Genomic DNA, 25,508 nt, shown 5'->3' with positions numbered 1-25,508 from the left:
CTAACCGTATGAATGAGAGGCACAAGGGAGGAAAATCAACATCTCGCCACCTGAGAGAGCTCAGAAGCTGCCAACTGTTCCTGACACAGTGAGTGAGCTCAAAAGGAAAAAACCAACAGCTCTGCAACAACAAATAAATGAAATTGCTTCAAAACCCAAGTTTGATCTTTGTGTTTTACCGTTTGGATGGCACAAGTGACCACAGAAGCCAAGCAAGCATTTTGAAACCAAGGGAGAGAAAAGCGTATGTACTGGACCTCTATAGAATACTGCTTCAGATTCCCAGAGCCCAAAGGTAAGGAATTTGCTCACTCTTTTCCTCATAAAGGACAGTTCTGCCACCTCCATGCTTAACTTTATCAATTTTAGTGGAAATACTCCTGCAAAAAAACTTTGAGGTTTAATTCTTCTCAGAAGAAAAGGCATATCCAAATTACTCATCATCGTCTGTTCCACTGTCCTCCGAGTAGTCAGTCAGCTCCTCAGGTACTGTAGCAGAGCAGTACAGTTCTGTCTTACCTACAAGTAATTCACAAAGTATGACACTTGTAAAGCAAGGAAAAACAAGGCTTGCCCTTTTCAGGGAACTGGAGCTAAGCCTGTCTGAAAGGAGCATTCCAGACAAAGGCTACTCGAAAATAAAGATGCTAGTAATTCCATGCATTCCTCACCAACTGGAAAAGGGCTTTCATCTTCAAATTCCTCCCAGTGTTCAAAATCAAAGGACACATGATGATTCTGTTGGCAAAAACACTGTTTGAGCCCCTACTCGGGAGCACAAATAACGTGTTCATAACATCAACTCAATCTGCGCTTCACCTTGTTCTTCAGTAATCTGTACCACGCTCCTTTCTTCTCTTTTGTGAGAACAATAACCACCTCTTCATCCTTAATCACACTGGCAGACCTTTCTGCAAGTATATATTGCTGCAGCTCCATGTCAGCCAAATAAAGTTTGTCTCCTGAGCGAGCACTGTTACGAGGAAGTTTAAAAGCATTAAATGCAAGGTGATGCTCAAGCATTCTGCTGATTGATCTTCAATTTCTTAAGCCTACCTGAAAACCACCTTCTCTTTAGAGAACTCACATTTACAGTCAGCTGCCCTTGCTATTTTTACCCTCACTGTAACAGTCTCTTCATTCTGAAACCACTTCATTTCTGGATACAAACTAAAAAAAAAAAAATTAAAATAAATAAATTGGATTTTGTTCCAGAACAGAGAACAAGACACAGAGACAGAACCTTCCCACCAGGTTACAACCAACTACCCGAGCCTCAACACCTGTAGGTGTACTCAGCTGGAACAATTTTACACTGTATAGCAGTAGCCATGTCAGGGATGTCAGTCAAGTGGCTACAAAAGCTCTGCAATCTCAGTCTCAGGGGTAGTAGCAAGACCAACCTTCAAAAGAGAAAGTAATCATTTCAGCTGACTACAGACAGACATGTCTCAAAGATTTTTAACTGCTTATTCTATAGCTGTCATACCTCCAATTGCTCCAAATGTCGAATGGTTTCACCCAGTGAAGGATAAATTCTGTTAGCAGGTTACTCCTCTGACACCCCCAGTCATACCCAAACTCTAATTCAACTAAGCCATACCTCAGTGTATGCAACATAATGGAGAGGACCCTAAATTGTGCTAGGCAGGCCTTGGAGACAGAAATGGATTCAAGTCACCCTACAAAGAACTTTTCCAATAGCCTACAATACAAACTACTTCTGGTACTTACACAAGAAATTGTTAGTCAGCTGCAGCTAGCATTAACAGGTTGACTTCTTTCTTTTCTAAGGGAAACATTGCCTAGCCCTGAAGTGGGTAAGAAACTGAAAAGCTTCCCAGTTTCCCCTGTCTGCTGATGCTGCCCACAAACCACACCTAAGACTTCCCTCAGCACACTCAAAACTGACATTCATTTCTACTGCATCCTTCTTGTATTATTTATCTACAGAAACTGTGATATCCACAGAGGAACAAGGATAACAGACACTTCCAAACCCCCCCAAAAATAGGGAGCAGGCTATAACTTTGTGTTGCAGATAAAAATCTGACTTGGAGTATTTAATTTTCAAGTAAGAACAGAATCAGGTTAGGGGGAGAGACACAAAACTGGTTTCATTAAGCACCTCTACAGAGAGACAGAAGGGTAGGAGTTATAATTTAGACCTCAAATGGGACAGTCCAGTTAAAACATAACCCAGACAAGTGCAAGTGTGGTACACCCATGGACTGAGCTGAAGTGTTTAATGCACTTCCTACTATGATGGTGTCTAGTATCATCCAGTTTCAACTGATAGAGTTAGCTTCCAGGAGTAAGCAGTTTGAAATCCTGAGGGGATTCACAAGATGGCAGGTGTACTTGTACCTGATGACTGTGGCTGCACTGATGGAAGAGAACACTTCCACCTGCGTTACACCTGCTTACTGTGAACACAAACCACCCCGGTCAGGACAATCTGGCAGTTCAGAGCACAAAGCAAGCACAGGGTATAAACCACTCAAATTCCATACCATTTATGCTGGTGCAGAGTTGTCTCTTCTGCTTCCTTAGTTTGAGCTACACCACCTAAACCCAAGAAATTTAGAAACATGTTTTGTATTGCTCTACAGTACAGAAGCCAGGTACTTCCCAACACCCACTGCCATCACAAAATAACTTGCTAGCAGTCAGATAGAATACATACATAGAATAAACCAGGTTGGAAGAGACCTTCAAGATCATCGCGTCCAACCCATCAACCAATCCAACACCACCCAAACAACTCACCCACGGCACCAAGCACCCCATCAAGTCTTCTCCTGAACACCTCCAGTGATGGTGACTCCACCACCTCCCCAGGCAGCCCATTCCAATGGGCAATCACTCTTTCTGTATAGAACTTCTTCCTAACATCTAGCCTGAACCTCCCCTGGCGCAGCCTGAGATGACTGCTCCAAGACTATCTGACATTTTTATCAGGTACTCTGTCTGGTTAAGATCTAATACATTTAATAAATTCAGCTGAAAATTTTAACCAAAGAGGAGTACTAAGAGTTTGTGTAAGAATATTAAAAACCCAACCCACCCACCCACCCACCACCACACAAAGAACAGTTTTCCAGGTCAGGCAAAGGGTTTTTTTCCCAGCCTCAAGACACTATTTTGAAAGACGCCACCTCAGAAATGAAGCAACTAACACTGATGTTATCAGTACAGCCTGAAGCATTCAAGCATTTAACTTCCATCAGAGTTTTACAATTATGAAAAGATTTACCACAGTGATTACTCCCAACAGTAATTTCAGAAGGATTACAGTTTTCAGTGGATTTTTCTTCTATTGATACATCCTGTGGACTGGATGCACTTCCTGGACCACTTGTACCTTCCTGTATGCCTCTAAACACAGAAAAAGGTATTTTTTCAATTGAAAGGGTTGAAGCAGGTTTGATATTTAAAGGGTTTCTAATCATGATAGAAAATCTGCTTGAAGGATTTTAACTCACAGCCCACAATAGGATGCACTTCCAGCAAAAACAAATCTCACCACAGGGGGGCTGAAATTCAGTGACTCAGCAAGCAGTGTTTATACAGAACCCAAGTTAGGAGTATAATTCAGAATTCTGATGGTACCAGCTCTGCATCACAAGAGTCTGCTGGTCTTGCTGTGTGTGATAGGCCTGGACAGAAGAATGATTGCCTTTCACAAGGGATTCCAGTAGGTTTAGGGGGGTTGGGTCATATTTCATCCTGATTTAGGAGAAGTAAAACAGTTCAGAATACTCAAAGATCTTCATGCATTAGCAAGAGACCTCTGGCTTCCCAGCTGTACAGCTAGGGGCTTCACTAGCTGGACTCAAAATTCAGGAAACATGGCAAGAGTCAGTCTGCTTGAGAGCTCAGAGGTGGCAACCATGACCCCTCTCTAGAGGCTCTGCAGCCTCCAAGTCTCTGGCCAAATGTGACTGAGCAGAACACAGCTGCACAGCTTCTGAAACACAGCCACCTGCAGCAATGAAAAAGACTTTCTCCCATTACACCTAGGGGCCCATGGGGACTGCAGCCAGTCTAGCAAGACATCACCTCACGCTTCAGTCTGCAGAACCACTAACTTTCAAATGAATCCATAATGAAGATGTAGTATTAAACGCCTGTGAAGCCATCTTTAGTCCAAACGGACACTGCTTGCTTTAATTACTTTGGAAGTAAGTTAATGACTTTAATCTTGAATGAGAGATAACTTTAACCACTTCTACCTTTACAAAATGCTTGTCAGCTTATCAGACTAATTTCAGCTCAATTCACTGAGGGTAGGTAAAACAGCACAGAAAATCCAACACATACTATATTTTTAAACAAGTTATTTCTGTGTCATATACTCAAAGGATCTCAAAATGCTTCACAAAGTCAAGTCTCCTGTGATTTACTGAAAAGCTTTGGGAACCCCAGGCCCACAAGAACCTGATCTTGCCTCAAAGTTCCAGTTACTCAGTTTGACCCCACCTTACAGGAAAACTCCTTTGAGTTCCCTTGAGATTCAAGTAGTAACTTACTAAACAAGGCTGCAGGCAGTTCTGAATGTGTGAACAGCAGTATCAGACCTAGAGAGTCTGCAGAAAGTGACCCAAGAGCTGCATCACAGGCATCTGAGACAGAGACAGAACTGTTGCACACAGCATCCCCACAGAAGTTAGCTGTCTGCTATTACATGCTTCGGTTACCAACGCTCCTGCTGACTAACAGCATGAAAGAAGAAATAGATTCAAAAAGGTTGTGCTTGGGGTAGCAGAAACCTCGGTAAGGAACAGCACCTGAAATAGCCTCCCAAACATCAACAGTGCAAACACTGTTCACAACCTGAACCACCAAATGGATTTGTAACCTTGAACAAAACATGGGAAAACCCCCAAATCCTCTGGCTGAGACCAGACTGTGGCACAGCTCTAGACAGAAATGAAGGAACCTCAGTCTAAGGTGGCAATAGACTATGGAGTGGGTTAGGCTTTCATCTTCCTGACTGGCCAGGTCACAGAGGCAGTAGCCTTAAATAACTTGCCCAACCCTGAAGTGACAGGTGCCCATGCTGGTATTCCAGTAACCCTTTTTGTTTATGATGCAATACTTCAGAGTAAGAAAATACTTGATATTCCTCTCTTCCTTGTAAATATTTAATAAAATCTTGTTTGCCACAGAACAGCATCTGAACTACATTTTCAGTGACACCTTTCCAAACTGAAGAGCAGCTAAAGAATCTCCTCGATAAAGGTGCCACACAGAGGCCAGAACAAAAAGAGCTACAAGTGTCTTGTTAACAAGTACTTCTAAACAAGTGAGCATGTACAATATTCACTCAGTTGTAAAAGTTTAGAAGGCAAGAAGACAAAAAGCACAGTGCTGTTACTGCAGAAAATGTTATGCAGCCATACTCAAATGCACAGCACTAATCCTTTTAAAGTGAGGTATTTCTGTTTTCCAGCTTGAACTCTCCAGCTGTAGAGACACTAACAACATGCTCTACTGTACTGACTGGTAGTAGGTACTGGCTAAGTCCCCAAAAAGCCACTAGCAGTAACAGAAGACTCTAGGCTCCATATGTTTGTCTGCATCAAATACTAGTCTGGCATTTTCCAGAACTGCTAGGTTTTCTGCCCATGATTATGTGGCTAAAGGAAAGCAGACATATCACAGACTGTCTGTGTTCAAATGAGAAGTGTCAGATTCAGGAACATTAATCCCCAAAATAGCCAGCAATGTTAAAACAAAAAAGAGTTTTTTCCTTAGTAAAGTACATGCTAAGAAAACCAACAAAAACAACCAACCAAAAAACCAACTGTGAACACCTACAGCAGCTCCAAGTCTTCCGCATGATCCAATACTTTCACACGGCCACACAACTTCCGAAGCTGTGTTACATGTTCTGGATTGTCAGCTCCCAGACCCGTAGACAAGATCTCAGCTCGAACATTGTATTCATTGATTGCTACCTTCAAAGCAGGAATCCTGGTGACTCGGACCTGGGATGACAGAACACACTCCATGGAATCCACTGTTCGTGCTCCACCTCTATGCTTAAGCAAAGCCTCAAGCATACTTCCATTTATTTACACCTGGAAGCAATTTGTTTTCTCTGATTTTCAAGCAGGAACCTATCCACGTTGAACTGTTTTCAAAGCTGAGCCCCCACCTTGGTCATGGTGATTATGACTAGCAGCTACTCCTGAGAGAGTCAAGAGGGCGACAAAGTAAACAGAGTAACTTTGAGACCCAAATAAGACTACTGGGGGACACAGTAAGAAAACCCCTGAACACAACTGAAGAATGGACATGAGAGAAAGATTGAGATAAGTCATGTAGGAAAAGAAACTACTTCCAGATAAGTACTGCTTCTCTTTCCACTATTGTTCAGCTGATTGAAGAGTCAGACAAAAATGAGCATGATACATTCCAAGCACATGAAGTGCTTACTATACTCTTTAGCAAGACCAACCAGACAAACAACAGTCTTGAAATACAGGGAGGTCCTTCTGATTAATTTGACCAGGTGATGAAAGAAAACAAAAAAACCCAAAATCCCCCCCAACATCCCTCATGAGCTCCCTTTGATAACAACAATGCTGACAGAAATTCAGCCTGTGAAAATGCACAAGGCTGCCTTAGTCTGCACAACCACGAAGCCTGTGCTGGTGTAAGAACGTAAAACCACCATGACAGAAGGGACAAGAGCACTCATTTGCCTCATTCCCGTCAGGAAAGCCCCAAAGCATTTTTAACTTGCAGCACAAGTTTAAGAGAGTAAAGCTAACTGAACTAAGATAACCTTTCATACATTTACAGCTCCTCTGGTGCTCTGTTACTGGTGCACATTCAGCTCCCCAGGCTCACAGGTGAGGCTTTACTCTATCATGTATTCCATGTACACACGAGTGTAAGTACTTACCGCAGAATGGTGGAGGCTAGAAGGGACCTCTGAAGGTCTGGTCCCATGTCTAGCTTCCCTGCTCAAGCAGGGTCACCTAGAATCAGCTGCCCTGGACCACAGACACATTGCCTCTGAGCACCTCCACGTATGGCCACACTACGGCCTTTGAGCAACTTGTTCCAGCACTCAAACACCACCACAGTAAATTAACAAGCAGTATTACATGACTATCACATAGAATAGAGTTAAAATAGGAACATCAGACAAGAGAAGAAGGGATGCTCTGTCACAAAACACAATTCTGTACCTACCATTGGGTCAACCCAGGCTGTATTTCCCAAGGTGTGTACTACTTTTGCTTCATGAAGTTTTCCTTTAATTTTCTGCTTAATATAACGAGTTACCTAGGAAAAACAAGTTTTCACTGCACTTGAGATGTATGTCAAAAAAAACTTTACAGTGATTTTTATTATAATGAAAACAACCTTCTAAGTACAGCAAGGAAGAGTGTTCAGTAAATCAACCAGGTTTGGAGCAAACTACTGAAACACCCAAACTTCACTGTAGGTCAAAATAGTATCAGCCTTTAAAGGAGCAACATCCTTGATAGACGAACACGTAGATATGGATCAGTTCACAAGGGCTACCATGTCCCTGTTACTCCCCAGATACAAAAGCAGCAATAGCTTGCTCTGGAAGACACCATTTAAATCACAGAGAAGAAAAGCACAGAAATTCCATGTTACTATTTGGTAGCAAAACAAAGAGCAAAACTGACTTCTTAGAACCTAGGCCAACAGCAGAAATAAGCCATCACTAAGTTTGCAGTTTTCTTGTAGAAGCAACACATAGGAAAGAAAGAACAAAGGAAATACCAGGCAAAATGTGACAAGCATTACCTTTGGGTTCCACTCAAGCTCATTATCAATGGGTTTCACTCTACAAAGCACAAATTCCACAGCCTGAGGCGGCAGATGCTGAAACTTTTCCGGTAAGTGAAGCAGATGATAGTTCTGAACTTGATTTGTTCTGCCTTCATCTATATATTTAATTTTGACACTGAAGAACAAGTTTTCCTCCTCTTTTGGGGGAATCTCTACTACCTGAACCCTTGATACAGTAGGAGAGGAAGCAGGGAATTATTACTTGTATAATCAGTTGTAACAAGCTTTTATCTACTTGCTTTCAAAAGGGTATTTTCATAGCAAAGTATCTCTGCACACATCGGCAGCTCTGTTTTCCATTCAGTAACCTCAAGAGCACGTGATGCCATTTAAAAGGTGATGAGAATAGCAGTGATTTTGCTGGGTTTGGGGGGTGGGCTGGCACTTCTTTAACTAAACAGCCAAAGCTTTAAAGCACTTTGCATAAAAAGGCACATATGAATAATTTAAACCCCCAGTGTCTTTACCTGTGGAAAAATGCTTCCTCGCACAACCCATAAAACCCTAGCTTCTGCACAGTGGTAGCAGGAATTTTATTACTGGGTTTCTCAAAATACTCCTTCATTTCTTCAGCAAGAATTGTATATTGGTCCTTTTCCTTGTCTACTATTCGGCCAAAGTAGTTTGTTGCATTGACAACATTGAGAGGCAGGATCTGAAAGCACAACACAGAGGAGAGAAAACAAGGACTGGGTGATTCCTTACATTAACAAAAGAGATGCTGCTGCATTCACACACGTCAGAGAACTAAGAACTATCACTTTGTGGCCTTTCAATACTTAAAAACAGGCCTGTAAGAAAGATGGGGACAGCTTTTTCAGCAGGGACTATTGTGACAGAAGAGAGGATGAAGGTTTTAAACTAAACCAGGGTAGATTTAGATTAAGCATAGGGAAGAAACTTTTAACAATGAGAGAGGTGAAACACTGGCCCAGGTTGCCCAGAGAGGTGGCAGAAGCTCCGTTCCATGAAACATTCAAAGGCAGGCTGGACAGGGCTCTGAACAGCTGCATCTAGTTGCAGATGTCCCTGCTCACTGCAGTGGGGTTGGACTAGATAACCTTCACAGGTCCCTTCCAAACCAAAGCATTCTATGAGTCTACAATAAGATTCCAAATAATACTAACTGCCCACAGTCCAGAGTGGACAATGTCTAGAGCAGAACTAGTGCATCAAACCACAGAATGGTCTAGGTTGGAAGGGACTTCCCAAGCTCATCCAGCAGTCCAACCCCCTCTGCAGTAAGCAGGGGCATCCTCAACTAGATCAGGTTGCCCAGAGCTCTGTTGAGCCTCACTCCAGTATGAGGTGAAGCCAGACAGGACAGAATAGGACCAGAAAAGCCATTTCCAGGTATCAAAACCCTAAAAAAACACAGGAAGACTTGAGGTTCTTAATGAAAGGAAACATTACGTGGAGATGCAAACAATAAAGGAAGTAAACACAAAGTGATAACTGATTTGTAAGTCAGACAACCAGGCTCTGCAGTCAGCAGATGAGGAAATGGGCAAACCCATCCAGCACTGGAAACAGATCCATGTAGCTCAAAGGTTCTGAACTCAAACCCACCAACAGAAGCATACTGATCAGGCAGAAAGGGAGTACCACGAGAAGGTAACAGGCTAAGTAGCTATTTCAGACTTGTCTTCCCAGGACACCACCCCAAACAAAGAGCAACTACTCACTGTCACATATCCAGGCAGCTGGGTGATCTTATCATCCAAGACATTCTGGACAACATCTATCTGCAAATTGATCTGATGACGCTCTGGACACGTTGTTCTATTCCTATGTAGTAAGAGAAGGTTTTTCTATTGCAACCTATTTTGATGTGAGTTACAACAGCTTTAAACACAAAATTTCACTATCCCTCAATACTGAATTTCAGTCTCAATCTCATCAATAACTTATGGTCAGCCAAAAAGCTCTTAAAACAAGAAAACACCAGAAAGCTTTTTTCAGAGTAAAGCAGACACCAACACAGCATTTTTTTGTTACTTGCAACAACACTTATCTACACCAGAAATCGTATCTGAGAACACTTTAGCTTCCTCCTTCGAGCCTACTACTTAAGCTACAGCTCAGAGAAATCATCTGCTCCCTCACTCTGGAGGGACAGGAGACAAGGGAGGAGAGTATAAAGCATAAACTTCATGCAGTTATTGTCAGAACACTAAATCCCATCAATGGCCTTAAGTTCCCTCCTGTACACCTAAACAGGAGTTACAATGGATTATGCTATCGTGTCAGATTGTGCACATGACTGGTGTCTGTAACAACCAATAAAAGCACCTAAGGAGAGTGGAATAGATTGAACAAACAAACAACTTCCAGTCATTATCAAAATCTTGTTTGAATTGAAGTATCCAACAGTAAGATTCATCAAGCAAGTACAAGCGGTCATCATTCGAGGCAAACAATGTCTCCCTGCGTCAGTATGAGTGTCAAAAAACTTGGTATTTCCTTACTTGCAAATCCCAAATGTTTTAAGATAGGCACACAGTGGCCTTGAGAGTTTCTTTTCTTCTTCAGCTTCTAGCATCTTGGCAGTAAAACCGTGCAGTTCTGGTGGCATTTCAGCTCCTGCACGCTGCAAATACTGCAGGATCTCCAGTGCGTGACATCCACTGTTCTCCGTCAGTAGCATTACTGACCTTGCCTCTGTATGTTCCTGAGCTACACAAGCCTTCTAAACAGAAATGTTTTTGAAAGCATTTAATACATTCTATTATGAAGTGGTAGATGCAACAGCCACCCACTAAAGATCCAGTCATACCTTTGTCACAGGACAGAAGTTGTCAGACATGCTGTGTAGACGCTGACCAAGGATTCTTGGGGAAGGCAAACTGAAATGTATCACACAAGTTGCATCTGTAATTCCCAACGACTGCATGCAATCATCTGTTAAAACTGAGCAGATGTTTTATGCACACACATAAGATACCTGTAATATCTGAACTGTGTGAAGTATTGTATTACCCCCTTCTCCCCACCCATTCACTTTGGAATGAAGAGAAAGGTACTTTTTCAATACACTTACATAAGGCATTACCTTTCTTCAGTCAATCACATGGCAGAGACAGCATTCCATGTTAGCCTCTAATAATCTAACAACTCTGTTCCAGGATACTGACATGGGCTGTAAATAGATTTGCTTACAGCAAATTAATTTACTATTTACTTCACAGGAGTAAGACAGAAAACATCTGAAGAATACAGGAATGCTAACACAATGGCATGAACCTACAAGGCAGATGTAAGTCACTCTTGCTTCTGACGTACTGAACCAAGATGAAGCTTGAAACTGGGTCTGAGTTTTTGCTACTGCAAACAACTTGAACAATAGAATTCTACCATAACACATGGGAAATGACAACAGTAAGTCTTCAGAGATCACGTTACCTCAAACTGAAAATGCCCTCTGTGTGCATCACGGAATGGTGAAATCATGGCAATCCTCTGAAAGCTGAGTCACCATTAGGACAAATCACAACTAGACAGAAAGAAAACACTCACCCAACACAGTACAAGTGCCAGAGCTATACTTCTTTGTCCATTGCTCTAATATATACTTGAAATGAAATTTGCTCTCCTTATGTATTTTCAAGGAAGTTACTGAGCTGCTCTTCAGTGCCTGGATAAAAAGTAAGAAGTTACACATTATTCCCATACAGCAGGAACTGCTCTAATAAAATGTCTCTAATTTAGTATCTAGTCTACCTTGGCTAGTGTAAAGAGAGCCAAGGGAAAGGGTTAATGAAATTTAAGTTGCTTACATGAAAAAAAATATTTACAGATCAAGTTCATTAATTTCCTCTATAAAAAGAAAACAAATAAAGCTCAGATTCCCATGGATTAATACATTAAACAAATGTTTGAGGAAGCCCAAATTCCATTTGGATCTTTCTGCACCATTAAGGTGTTCTCTGTTCCAAGTGGGTTCTATCATACAATAACAAGCAGGCTCACAATTTAGTCTCTCAGAGAAAGCACAAGAACCCCTCACTGAACTTGCACAAACTTAGCATTCTCAGAAGGCTTTGTCAAGTTCAAGGTTCACAACTGAACCACTACAAAAGCCTTACTTATTTGGTAAGCTGCCATGTCTAAGGAACTAATAATTCTTAGAATATTCTTCAGACCATTTAGGATATTTGAAGTTGGTGTAGATAAGGATTACTATGGAGAGCTTTGGTACCTTTTTAGCATCAACAAATTCTCTTTTAAGTGGTGGTGGAGGGGTTTGGATATGCTTGAAGAAATTAACCCTCAAATACTCATGGAAAATGTTAGAAAGTCACACCCAGATTTCCTTCCATTAACAACTATCAAAGCTTAATGATTCTTAATATACCAAGATTCACATAAGAATCCTTTAAATAACACAGAATCTACTCCAGCCTCTGTATGGGAACATACTCCCATGTTTCAGCACTGACATCTCTTCTTAGGACATCTGACCAATCCAGCCACATATCCTTTCACTTTCCCATCCTTGAAGCTGTAACTAAAGGTTTTAATTCTAAACATCCTCATAGCCTGCCTCCTCCCCATCACCTACATTGCCCTAACCAGGCTTCACTGAACCGCTTCCCAGCCAAATCAGGTTGTCCTCCTCTTAGTTTGTTCTGTTGGATAACCAAAGCAACATGGAAACAGAGGTTCTTCTATTCCTATGTTGTTAAATAAGTATCTTCATTGCTATAGTATCTGAAGAAAGAACAATGGCAGGAAACCCCCTTCTTAGTCTCCGCTTCAAACATGGAGTACACAATCCCCCAAGAAAGCTGAGAAACTGGAGCATGCTCTAGTGCAGGTAACCTTAAAGCAGCTTTATGCCAGTCTAAGTAAATAGGTGTTAAGGATGCCCTACCATCTGAAGCCTCACAGAATCCTAGTAGGCTTCCACAAGACAACAGAAAGTGTTTCTTCAAACCAGAGAAACAGCCCTCTACAATTTCAGCTACTCCAGAGTAAAAAGCAACAGAAAAGAACTTCTCAGCATGGTGGCTTAAGTCCATCCCCCTGCCCCCCACAAACACCCCCTGCCACTCTTGAAAACAGTTAAAAAAAAAATAAATGAAAACTGACATAACTTTTACTGGCAGAAAGCTACTCATATCCAGCTCCAAGCTCCCACCTGACAGACACTGTATTTTAGAAACTGGCAGTGAATGCATCCTATGCCAGATGTTCCTGTCAGTGAAGCTTTCTTCTCAGTGGCAGAAGGGCAGAGTTGGGGCTATTTTTAGCAGAAATAATTAACTCCCAAATTGATGCTCCTCCTCTATACCATGGTACCTTTTTTTCCATTTTAAGAATCAAAGCCCCACTTAGCTGTGTAAATACTTTCTTACCTCATGAACCATTTCTGCTTCGTTCACAGAATCCGTGAACACCAGTACCTTCTGAAGATCACTGGGGGTACACCCCAGTATTCTGAGTAACACAGAAGTTCTCTCACTGTTCATGCAGGGTTGCACGACCTAGAAGTACACAAAACCCAGGAGGCTGGTAACTCATGCAATCCACGTGTCTTTCACTATAGAACTCTTCATTTTAGCAAGCGCTAAGCATTGGTACGTAACACAAAAGAGAATCCAGCAAACGGTAGCTGCCATGGTAAGTGGCAGGTCTTCTGTTAAACTTTCAGAAGAGAACTCTCACAAAGGGAATGCAACTTAGGACAGCTTCCAGAAGCATAAACAAAATACCATCACATCAAAATCCCACAGTAGTATTTTAAATTAATTCCATTTTGGGTAACAATCATTCTTGAAGTTTGGCATTTTCAAGCACCAATAAAAAAAGCTTCATACTCCACAAGCATGCTGCATTACCTCAAATACTCTTAGCTAAAAACTGGCCCCCATACTGAGCCTTGGGGAACACCACAGGCTGCAAACTGGGTTGAAATCCATCCACCACCACTCTTCAGGCCTGGCCAACCAGCCAGTTTCTAACCCAACACAGAATGTGCCTGTTGAAAACACAGGCAGCCAGTTTCTCCAGGAGGATGCTGTGGAGAGCCATGTCAAAGGCTTTACTGAAGTCCAGGTGTCTGATGTCCACAGCCTTTCACAGAATGGTAAGGGCTGGAAGTGACCTCTAGAGATCAAGTTCAGCCCCACTGCCTAAGCAGGGTGACCTGCAGCAGGTCACACAGAAACACACGCAGGCAGGTTTTGAAAGTGTCCGGACAAGGAGACCCCACAACCTCCCTGGACAGCCTGGTCTAGGCCTCCATCACCCTCACAGAAAAGAGGTATCACCATATGTTGAGGTGAAACCTCCCACATTCCAGCTTGTACCCATTGTTCCCTATCCTTACTACCAAAAAGAGCCTGGCACCTTCATCCTGACACCTACCCTTCAGATGTTTATAGACGTTGATAAATCCTTCCTCAGCCTTCTCCTTTCAAGGCTAAACAGTCCTAGTTCTCTCAGTCTTTATTCATAGGAGAGATGTTCAAGTCCTCCAATCATACCCATAGCTCTCCACTGGACTCTCTCCAGCAGACTCCCATCTCTCAAACTGGGGAGCCCAAAACTGGACACAGTATTCCAGGCATGGTCTTACCAGGGCGGAATAGAAAGGGAAGAGAATCTCCCTAGCCCTTCTGGCCACACTTTTCTTGCTGCACCTCAGGAGGCCATTGGCTCTCTTGGCCACAAGGGCCCATTGATGTCCCATGCAGAACTTGCTGTCCATTAGGCCTCCAAGCTCTTTCTCCATGGGGCTGCTTTTCAGCAGGACAACCCCTAGTCTATACTGGTGCCTGGTGTTGCTCCTCTCCAGATGCAATTGTTCTTCCCAAGCTTCATGAGGTTTGCCTTTGCCCAGCTCCCTAGCCTGCCTAGATCTCACTGGATCATCCAGTAAGCAGGTTACCTTGTCATAGAATATGATCAGACTCATCAAGCAAGACCTGCCTTTCATTAACCCATGCTGACTGGGCCTGATCCCCTGGTTGTACCAGGACATTTGCACTAATGATGAAATACTTGAGGGAATATTTTCACCTCTGTCCTACATAGCAAAATAAAAGACCTACAGCTTGTCCAGTGATTGACTCACAGAGGTTTTCTAATAGTCACCTCAGTTCACACACGGGAGGCGCACCTGGGCAGTACTGAGTTAGAACTGTAGCACTACGCACTCAGAAGGTGTTGTAGTATCGATGAAAGAACTATCAGCAGCCTTTTAAATTGGCCTTGATCAATACAAACAGCAAAATCACAACAAAATGATGACATCCTCAATTGTTTACCTGTTGCACATTTCCATAGATGGAAGCTTCTTCCACTGTTGTTATCACAATGTAAGGGTCGTCCATGAACTCCTCTGCTAATGGTGCGATGTGTTTATGCCAGCGAGTTCCAACAGCAATGATCTGCCGTGGGGAGCACTCCTGCTTCTCAGCACCAAAGGCTTTCTTGTAACAATCTAATATGGCAAAAACCTAGAGAGAAAACCCACATCTATCCTCTTATGCTGTTGCAGCACACTTTTTTCTACTCACAAAACCAGCACCACAGCAACACACAAGTTTCACATCCCGAACTGAAGTACTTGCCTTGTGAACTTTCATCCTGTTATTCTAGTGGGTTCTGGAGCAAGAAGCAACAACACAGCAAAGGCACAGCACATACCTGTGCACGCAACCAAGAGTGGGGAGATCTGACCTCAGAGATTACTACAGCTCCACTTTTTCAGTGTTTCATGCAGCCAAACTTAGAATGGTAAGATTTTGTTTTTTCCTATTCTCTTTTCTTCCCAATTCTACCACAGGAGCATGTGCCTCTGTTAAAGCCATGCACAACCAAACCAGCATTTCACAAACTGGAGGTCTAGAGCATTTACCTGCTCAGCAGCATCAGAGAACAGCACCTCAATCTCGTCAAGAACTAGATGGCAAAGTTGACAAAATAACAACCCCTGATGTTCAAACAGTCTCAGGAGGCTGTATGGTGTGGTCACGATGACTTCACCTGAAAGCAGGAAGCAGACAGTTACCTTACACCCTGAAGGACATTAAGATGACACCACAGGACATGACAATTCTTTTATGAAGGCCAGGTTTGAATTTCAGATGTGTGATCTTGAAGTTAGACAGCAGTCACTATTAGGAGTAGTGAACATTGAATCCTATTTTCTGACTTGTGGTCAACACAACTTCAGTTTGCTTCTGTTCTTCCATCCCTGCATACCTTCAAGACCTGAGTAGGTAGAATTCAGTGAGTGTTTGAAAGACTCAAAGGTCTGAAGTTTACAAAGCGAGTTGCCATGGAGTTTTCCAGCAAGGGAACTGAAGCAGAGGGAAGAACTTCACAACCAGAGAGCGAGCAACTCTTTAAATACATGCAAGGACAGCCTTTAGAAAAGTTCCAGTGTAAAACCAAGCAAGTGCTGCTCAGCAAGAGTCAAAACACTGGTTGTGTTATCCATGTTGTCCACACTGCTCCAGTAAATCTCTACCACTAACTTGTCCCAAAAGTAGCTGTTACAGAGCCGACAAAAAAGCTGCCAAAAATGCAGCTGTTCAGATCATTTACAGTGAAGTATCTCTGCTGAAGCTTTGCTTATTGCTACAGAGTTACAGCATTAAAGAAATAAAATTACCACTTTATAGAATAAAAAACTTCAAAAGTAAAAATGGCTTCTGTGGAGAAGGACCTGGGACTGCTGGTGGGTTAGACCACCAGGAGCCAACAATGTACCTTCACGGTCAAAAAGGCCAACAGTCCTCTGCATTAAGAGTGTAGGCAGCAGGCTGAAAGATTCTTCTCTTCCCCTCTCCTCTGCCCTGGTGAGGCCACACCCAGACCGGAGTCTCCAATTCTGAGCCCCCCATTTCAAGGACAGGGAACTACCAGGGAGAGTCCAAATGAGCTCACAAGGATAAGAGATGCACTCCAGTCCCCTCCTGAAGGGAGGCTGTAGAGACCTGGGACATCCTAACTTGGAAAAGAGAAGACCTCAGAAGGGGATCTTGTCAATGCATATAAATCCCTAAAGAGTGGAGGTGTTTAGCATGGGGCTGGGCTCTCTCGGTGGTGGCCAGTGATAGGAGCAATAAGTGCAAACTAGAACACAGGGAGGTTCACTTGAACTTAAGGAGAAATTTCTTTGTGGTGAGGGTGCTGCTGCCCTGGAGCAGGCTGCCCAGAGAGGTTGTGGGTATCTCCTTCTCTGGAGGCTTTCAAAACCTGCCTGGATGCGTTCCTGTGTGACCTGATCTAGGCATACCTGGTGTTAGCAAGGGGGTTGGACTAGGTATCTCCAGGGGTCCCTTACAACCTCTGTGATTCTAGGATTCTTCTTTCACAATTTCCTGAGACTAAAGCAGCCTACAACTGTTTCCAAGCATAATCAGGAAGATATGAAGTGTTCTTACATCCTTGGATTTTCACACTTCCAGCTTCCTTGTTCTGCCCAAGTATTACCAACATTGGATGAAGCTGTCTGGAGCACGTCCCGTATGTTTTCAGCAGCTCAAAAACAAGCTGTGCCTTCTTCCAGCCAGGACATAAGATGAGTGCTAGTGGCTAAAACACACATACAGTGTTAGACAAGAGTTCAGAATCTTAAGGACTGTACTACTACAGCATTTAGGGCAAAACCAAAATATGCAACACAAGTCCTGAAAGACTTAAATGCTGAAGATTTTAGTATCATAGCACCTCCTAAACGTGGAGGTCACAGATCCCAGGAACCACACCCTAAGTGATCTGGAGGCAGAAAGGATGCATACAGCAACATACAGTGTAAGGTTCAAAAATGTAACAGAAGCAGCATCCTGTCTTATTTGGGGTTGTACCAGGCAATTTCCAGAAGTCACTTTGAAACTCAGTAATTCTAGTTCTGTGATTAATACAAGTTATTAAATTGTAGTATTCAAAACAGCTCAAAAACTTTCATTAGATGATTACATGCTATCACCTTAAAAACAAAGCTTCATGAAATAGCAAAGTGGTATGACATTAACCATGTGGTAAGCATTGCTTCACAAGTTTTAGACTCCCACATTCATGCAGTCCATCCCTGTGAGCCTCTGAGAGCTCAGAGAAAGCGGCAAGAACCATCACCACACAGTAAGCTCACACTGAAGGCACACACTTGAAACAGCTCACACACTTTTGGCTCACTACTCCACATCTGCCCTTCTGAACAGAGAACCTGTTAGTACTCTGTAGGTACATACAGCATCCCTCTTCGGCAAGGCTTTGTAGCAACTCTCCGACTGCAAACACGTAAGGAGGGGTGGAATATAGATCAAAGGGTCATTTCCCTGCCAGGAGATGGCAACTACATCACATCCTCGGGCTGCTGGTGGCCAGCAGTAAGATTCTGTAAAGTTAGGGCCTACAAATTTTTTCCGAGTAAGTTCCTACAAAAAAAGAGAGAAATTAGGAATTCCATGTGAAAAATGTGTGCTTACACACTAACAAAACACAACAGTGAGAGATTCAAAAGGGTTTGATACGCCACAAATACATCATAGACCTCCTTAACTAACAATATGAAGGAAGTTCTGGGTTGAGGAGTTAAATTCTGCTATTAAAAACCTTACTCCATGACTTGGGGCACCGATTAATAAACCAGAAGTTGTATTTACAATTCTTAGAGCATGTCTCTGAAGCTTCACTTATTTAACTACATGAACAGACCCCTAGACACTCCTCAATCCTAATGAGTTACTACTACATTTAGTACAAAGAGGTGACTGCTGTATACTGAAGGCATTAGGTTAGCATTACCTTTCTCAGGCCATCGAAAAGCGGTGCTGTTTCCAGACCTGACACTGGCTCAATTTTGTTGCTTAGAAATACAAAGTCCCTTTCTTCACTGAGCTTTTGAAAATTCTGAAACCATATGACAAAAACAGATGACAAAGGCAACACTCAAGAAAAGTTTTAGCCTACTCAAAAGCATCTAGTGCAAAAAAAAAAACCAACAGTATTTTGATGAACCCCAGACAAATCATAAACGTTTTAATTATGAGTCACACATACTGATATGGACTTGTGGAAACCACAAGGGTGGCTTGCACTACACCCTTGCCTATAAACTGGAGAGAGATGAATTTGAGAGATGACCAATAGGTGGATAAGGAGTTGGCTGGATGGTCACACTCAAGAGTTGTGGTCAATGGCTTGATGTCCAAGTGGAAACCAGAGATGAGTGACATTCCTCCAGGGCCAATATTGGGACCAGTGCCATTTAGCATCTTCGCTGGTCATGTAGACAGTGGGACTGAGGTACCCTCAACAAGTCTGCAGAAGACACCAAGCTGTGTGGTGTGGTCAACACACTGGAGGGAAGGGATGCCATCCAGAAGCGTCTTGATGGGTGGGCGAGTGTGAAGCTCTTTAAGGCCAAGTGCAAAGCCCTGCACCTGGGTTGGGGCAATCCCAAAACATAAACATAGGCTGGTGGATGTTCAGCTTGAGGGCAGGCCTGCAGAGGACTTGGCAATACTGGCAGGTGAAAGACTGAGTATGAGCCAGCAGCATATGCCTGCAGCCCAGAAAGACAATTGCATCCTGGGTTGCATCAAAAAATGCATGGCTAGCAGGCCCTCTGCTCTCATGGACCCCACCTGGAGTAATGGGTTCAGCTCTGGGACCCTCAGCACAGGACAGACATGGACTTATTGGAGCAAGTCCAGAGGAGAGCCAGATGATCAGATGGCTGCAGCACCTCTGCTATGACAACAGACAGCAAGAGTTACTGTAGTTCAGCCTGGAAAAGAGGAGGCTCCAGAGGGAGGTGGTAGAGTCACTGTCCCTGGAGATCTTTGAGAAAAGACAGGATGAGGCACTTGGTGCCATGGTCTGGTTGACTGGATAGGGCTGGGTGATAGGTTGGATTGAATGATCTTGGAGGTCTCTTCACAGTATCACTAAGGTTGGAAGAGACCCCAAGGATCATCAAGTCCAACCTGTCTCGGTAGACCTCACGACTAGATCATGGCACCAAGTGCCATAGAATCAACCTGGTTGATTCTATGCTTCTATGAACTCTGGCCCTCCTTCCAGAAAGGCCACTGCTGCAGCCCCTACACTACCAAAACCTTCCACATGCACACAGTACATTTGCACAAGAGAAGCTAAATCAAAGTTAATGCTTGAAATACCTGTTTGCAATTTTCAGTTCTGTGTGTCTTCAGAGGATCGGAATTCAGGAGCTGATGAAGCCTGAGAAATGCACAAACATTAACTCCAACACAAATGCAAAGGTTAAAATGTAGGTTTTGACAATTGAGAAATGCTGGCAGTAATTCACTTGCAAAGTATTCCTGATGTGTTACCTGTGACAAGGAGGAAAACCTTGGACCATGGAAGATGACATCCAAAAATACCATTATGACAGTAAAACTCAGTGTTAGCTTTTAATCATCTGAAAACGATCCTAAGAATTTTGTTTGGTTGGTTTTTTTTAAACAGAGATAATTGATGGTTCCTCAACTTGAGGAAAAATCAGGCTGGGCTGTGGGTTTCTTCTACTGTTTCATGGTTTTCAACCTTCTCTCTTTGCATCAGCTAGAAACTGAATTGAAAACAACGCTCCTTGTCTTTGTTACATACACATTACCTGACACACGGCATAGTAAGAAAACACTCCAGAAATCAATTCATAATTGTACTTCATTACATTTGAAAACTTACCAATCACATGAAGAATAAAATTAAAAACAACTCAGCATGCTCAGCAGAAAACTTCCCTGTGCTGTCTAGCTATTCTTTAGAAAGAGCTCCTATTTTTGCCCGTCTGGATAAGCATCATCAGCTTCAAATCCCCTTCTTCCCCCAGCACATGTACATGCACCTTCTCTTACCCTCTACCCTATCTGCTACACTGGAAACATGCTACATCTCCCAATTATATAACCATTTAAAACATTTACCACACTGCACCATACCCATCTGCGTGAACCGCTGGATCCTCCTTGAGAGGCAACCCGGGAATTGCTTCGACAGTCTATTGTGAAAAGGCAAAGTATTCTTAGCACTAAAGTACTGTTCAAGAGCACCATTTTCAAAACATTCTCTTCAGTCTATGAAGTTGAAAGTGGTTTTCTACCCAACTCAAAAATGCTCCAAAATATTTAGTGGGCCCTAGCACAAAAAAGGCAACAGTTTTGATATAACAATGTCAAAAACCTGCCTAACTTGCTACAGAACACTTGCTTACTAAAAAGCAAGCATGTGACAAGAACATCACCCACAAAACCCAGAGGTTAGTTGACAGTCACCTCTCAAACTCTCGCTGCAGCTGGGGACCTGAGCTAGCAGGAACACACCCTGGTTAGTCTTTAAAGACATTAATTGTTAAAACGGAATTTTAAGGAGTCCTGAAAAGCCTGCATACCATAAACAGGAGGAAGAACAAAGGTTGCCCAGCTGCACACTTCAGGACAGTGCACATGAACTGAAGCTGAATACCACTGCAAATCCTCAGGAGAGTAACCAGCAGTGGGCACTGGATCCAGAGTTACCCCAAAGACTTCTGGTTCAGAACAGGGAATTTTCTATCACTCATCATCAGTCACAGCAATCAACAGGCATGGCACTGCCAGACCTGTACCGCTCAGGTGGTTGGTAAAGGGAAGCCAGCTGACAGTGTAGGAAAGTTAACCCTGCTCTACATCAGTACCAATCTACACTATGACCGCATTGCTAACCTGTCCTGCTCGTGTTTAATGTAGTTAATCTGCAACAACTTAATACAAAAGATAACACTTACAAATGCAGTATTTCCATTTAGATCTGTGCTTAACCTTTGGCGTGTCTCTGCGAGAAAGATAAGATCTAGAAAGATAAGCAAAACACAGAACCATTTGTGATTACTTGAAGGCATAAGGAAAGCAGTGTTTTTGTTTACAGTGGGTTGCAACTGACTTCAGTTGCATATATACTTTCCTAATGACAAGAAGAACCAAAACACAGATGGACCAAGTGGACCAAAGATGAAGGATGGAAAGCTGCATGCTTTCAAAATTAAGACAGACTTGCACAACTACAAATAAAACAACTCATGGTTATGAACTCCCTCTGTGCAAATAAATCCCACCAAACTGGAGAGTAAAGCATCACTGACAGATGGCACAAGTATTTTCAATGACAGCCAATGTTATTAGGCATACCAACGAAACATAGACTTGTGTAGGCTGGAAAAGACCTTTAAGAATCCAAACATCAACCCAACCCTAACAAGTCCACTACTATACCACACTCTAAGCACCACAAGTACATGTCTTCTAGACGGAAGACTCAACCACTTCTCTAGGCAATGCCCAAAACCACTTCTCTGGTCCAATGCCTGACAACCCCCTCAGTGACTCTAACTTACCCCCAAGCCTTCCAGAACACCTTACAGGATTCCTGCATCTGACGATTTGTTCTTTGTAAAGCCTGATAAACAACTGTTGTTTGTTACAAGGACACCCTTTGATATAATTGTTTGATTCCAACTGAAGCAGTAGATTCATGTTTAACCTATCCAGGTTAAGGACACAGGATGCATTATGCATATGACTGCTTCCAACACCTGATCCTTACCTATGTCAGGATTTGTTGGTAACTTCTCCTGTAACACCGCTGGCCTGAAAGCAAGCGCAGGATGAACAATTTTCACTGGAATACAGTCAGCATTTAATGATGTTTGGTTCTCCTGATGATCTGCAGAACTCCTTGTATTCTCCTCCATAGCTTCCTTAAACGCAGCAAAGTTATTTATGACAAGATGATCATTAATGCACACCTGAAAAAAGGGTTGACAAGCACCAATCAGCTATCGGCTCCACAGTGAGACACAGCACCAGCCAATGCTTCCTGAGAACACCAGCTCCCCAGTACAGAACACAGTCACATCTTCCCTATTGCTCTCAAAACAGGGGTTGTTGTGCTTCCACCTGCAATTCTGTATTTGACTTTTTCCAATGAGCCCTAACACAATAAAACCACCCCTGCTACTAAGCCAAAATGGTTTATTACTTTTGCATTCAGTGTGCACCAAAATAGTATCAAACTTCATAGAATCACAGAATGGTCTGGGTTGGAAGGGACCTCCAATGGTCATCTAGTCCAAGCCCCTCTGCAGTAAGCAGAGGCATCCTCAACTAGATCAGGTTGCCCAGAGCCTTCTCCAGCCTCACCTTGACTATCTCCCCAGAGCCTTCTCTTCTCCAGGCTGAACACCCCCAGCTCCCTCAGCCTGTCCTCAGAGCAGAGGTGCTCCAACCCCTTGGTCATTTTCATGGCTCTCCTCTGGGCCCACTCCACCAGGTCCATGTCCTTCCTGTACTGAGGGCTCCAGAGCTGGACACAGCCCTCCAGGTGAGGTCTTAGCAGAGCAAAGTGGCAGAACCTCCTCTATTCATTTGCTGGCCACGCCACCTTGGATGCAGCCCAGGCTGCCATTGGCCTTCCCTAGCTGAGAAATCAGTGATGCTACTGCCAATTTAGATTCCGAGTTGAGATATTCAGATTACTTTGCAGCTTCAGAGTTATTATTCACAGCAAAGACCACAGCTCCATCATCAAGAGCTTGGTAGAATACTCCCTGCTGAAGCAGTACCCAAACCAATCTATTTGTATCTACCACACAGGTGGTTTAGTCTGACAGTAGCTACAGCAGAGGTTTAGCACAAGTTGCACAGCTTAGCAAATAGAACTGTTTTTGTTTTCAAAGGTCTGGAACCAGTTTAGTGCAAAAAGCAAGTGTGAACTTACATTGACTTTCATACTACTAAGCAACTGGCCTACTGAAACATTTTTAAGTATGATACCGCCAAAGTGCAAAAGTAAACTAAATTCAGTTATCCACCTGAAGTACTTTCTGGACTTCACTTGCTCATCAATAGCTTCCAAAAGAGTTCACAAAGAAAAATGAGATTTCTCCCTCTTGGAATTCTTCCAGAAATTCACAAGCCACAGAAATATCAAACAAAACCCCTAGTAAGTTAATGATGTAGCTTCTACTGCATCTCACAGATAGTACAGAACTTACTTTCAAGGAATGCTTTTTAGTCTCAAACTAATTGCAAACTTGTAACTTATGAAGAACTGATTTGTAGGTATGACACTAGCTTACCTTTTCATCTTTTATGGTCACATAAAGAAAAACATGGTATGTGCTATCTTCTACAGCACATAACTGGACTTTCACTTCAGTGGCTGCTAAACATAGGAATAAATAGAAGAACAAAAGCTGAAGGCCTTATCCAGTTACCAAGGATAAACTGCTAAGCCAGATCTTGCCATCTCCGTAGAAAGATACAAAAAAATGCAGGTGTGATGCTGACACAAAAATTTAAGCTAATCACACAGAAAGGCTCCACTGGTCAAGAACTACATGAGTATTACCTTTAGCCTATCCAAGAGTCATATCATCTTGTCAGCTATCAAAACTTACATGGCATGGAAGCCCACAGTACTCAAGGTGTGGCTTCACAAATATTTTTGCCTCAGTCCATACAAAAACCCCCACTCTTGTGCCACTCCTTTCTCTTCAATGCACAGCACGCTTAAATATAACCAAACACATGAAAACACATACTAGCAGTTTATTTTTCACAAAGTGCCAATGCTCCTTCTGGCAGGTTGTTTTATTTACCTTTGAGAAGGCTTTGAAAACATTCAATAGCAGCACTATCCCATCTGTTGGCTGGTCTAGGGAGATAAACACAGCTAGTTGCATCATCAAAACACAAAGCAGCGACAGTGGAAAAAGCTCTGGTTGCATCTACAAGTGATGCCCAGCCTTAAGAAGTGCACTGAACACATCCACAGAGCCTGACTACTTGGAGTGTAACTTCGGTCTTCATATTGCTCCAGCTCATTAATAAAATGAGCTAATACAAAAATTACTGGGTATTGTTTAGTCAAGGGCTTACATCCAACACAAAATATGACGGTTAGAAATGAATCAGGACTAGTAAGGGCAACAATTCACTTGCAAAACCTTACAGAGGTATTAAGCAATTTTGAACAAGTGCTCAAACACCACCAAAAGGCACTGAAAAGGCAGTAGCAGAAAAACTTCACTCTATCACCTTCTGTGAAAAAAGACAAGACAAAACTGTTTGACCATGTTTGAATAGTATCATTTAGTGACAAAAATGTAGCTTCCTTGCTGCGGAGCCACATTCCCCAGTGATCTAACCAGGTCCTCTCAAGCCGAGAGGATCTTTGACGTAGCATCACGGAACTCCAGGATGCAAAAGCATTTAGGTTTACTATCAGATCCCAGAGAAAACCTTATTCAAATTCAAAGCTGTCATTAAAAAGCAAAGCAGGAATCAAAAAATAATTTGTAAGCAAGTATAGAATAAAGAAAAATAAAGCCACATCTAAACTAGGACTGCAGAAGGAAGAGAAGCATCTTTAAGAAGCATCACATAAGGATAGATTAGTAAAGAAGGTCATGGGCTAGGAATTAAGAAACACAGCTTGGGGATGATAGACAAGGAGCAAGAACTGCCAGAAACTTGCCTCAACTTCCAAAGGTTTTAAAATTAAGGAAGACTCCTTAAGGAAGCAGTTCCACTTAAGGACTGCTCCTTTGAAATAAAGGGGTTTCCAGATCTCTTTCCCAAGTACATCCTGAAACAATCTCTTCTGAAATAAATTTCTGCAACAAAACCTCACACTTAAATTTT

General features: G+C 42.7%; 1 protein-coding gene across 1 annotated transcript in view; it reads right to left on the bottom strand.

Moving 5' to 3' along the window:
* Positions 1 to 433: 433 nt before the first annotated feature.
* Positions 434 to 25,508, bottom strand: part of TDRD12 (tudor domain containing 12) — a 28,283-nt gene continuing 3,208 nt past the window's right edge. Inside the window, exons 5-30 of the mRNA XM_054170295.1 lie at positions 24,464 to 24,519; positions 23,942 to 24,027; positions 22,408 to 22,609; positions 21,593 to 21,657; positions 20,769 to 20,827; positions 19,983 to 20,043; positions 18,604 to 18,708; positions 18,048 to 18,233; positions 17,241 to 17,391; positions 15,707 to 15,834; positions 15,114 to 15,305; positions 13,200 to 13,328; positions 11,359 to 11,476; positions 10,619 to 10,752; positions 10,311 to 10,528; positions 9,528 to 9,630; positions 8,310 to 8,497; positions 7,798 to 8,008; positions 7,210 to 7,302; positions 5,824 to 5,993; positions 3,257 to 3,378; positions 2,514 to 2,568; positions 1,057 to 1,170; positions 820 to 973; positions 672 to 738; positions 434 to 519 (exon numbers count right to left, since the gene is read on the bottom strand). Of these exons, the coding sequence (XP_054026270.1) occupies positions 434 to 519; positions 672 to 738; positions 820 to 973; positions 1,057 to 1,170; positions 2,514 to 2,568; positions 3,257 to 3,378; positions 5,824 to 5,993; positions 7,210 to 7,302; positions 7,798 to 8,008; positions 8,310 to 8,497; positions 9,528 to 9,630; positions 10,311 to 10,528; positions 10,619 to 10,752; positions 11,359 to 11,476; positions 13,200 to 13,328; positions 15,114 to 15,305; positions 15,707 to 15,834; positions 17,241 to 17,391; positions 18,048 to 18,233; positions 18,604 to 18,708; positions 19,983 to 20,043; positions 20,769 to 20,827; positions 21,593 to 21,657; positions 22,408 to 22,609; positions 23,942 to 24,027; positions 24,464 to 24,519 (3,253 nt within the window). The remainder of the gene's footprint in view (positions 520 to 671; positions 739 to 819; positions 974 to 1,056; positions 1,171 to 2,513; positions 2,569 to 3,256; positions 3,379 to 5,823; positions 5,994 to 7,209; positions 7,303 to 7,797; positions 8,009 to 8,309; positions 8,498 to 9,527; positions 9,631 to 10,310; positions 10,529 to 10,618; positions 10,753 to 11,358; positions 11,477 to 13,199; positions 13,329 to 15,113; positions 15,306 to 15,706; positions 15,835 to 17,240; positions 17,392 to 18,047; positions 18,234 to 18,603; positions 18,709 to 19,982; positions 20,044 to 20,768; positions 20,828 to 21,592; positions 21,658 to 22,407; positions 22,610 to 23,941; positions 24,028 to 24,463; positions 24,520 to 25,508) is intronic.

Source organism: Dryobates pubescens, chromosome 19 (assembly GCF_014839835.1).
Source record: "Dryobates pubescens isolate bDryPub1 chromosome 19, bDryPub1.pri, whole genome shotgun sequence".
Lineage (NCBI taxonomy): Eukaryota > Metazoa > Chordata > Aves > Piciformes > Picidae > Dryobates > Dryobates pubescens.
The sequence above is the reverse complement of the archived record's forward strand: the minus strand, read 5'-3'. Positions and strand labels throughout refer to the sequence as shown.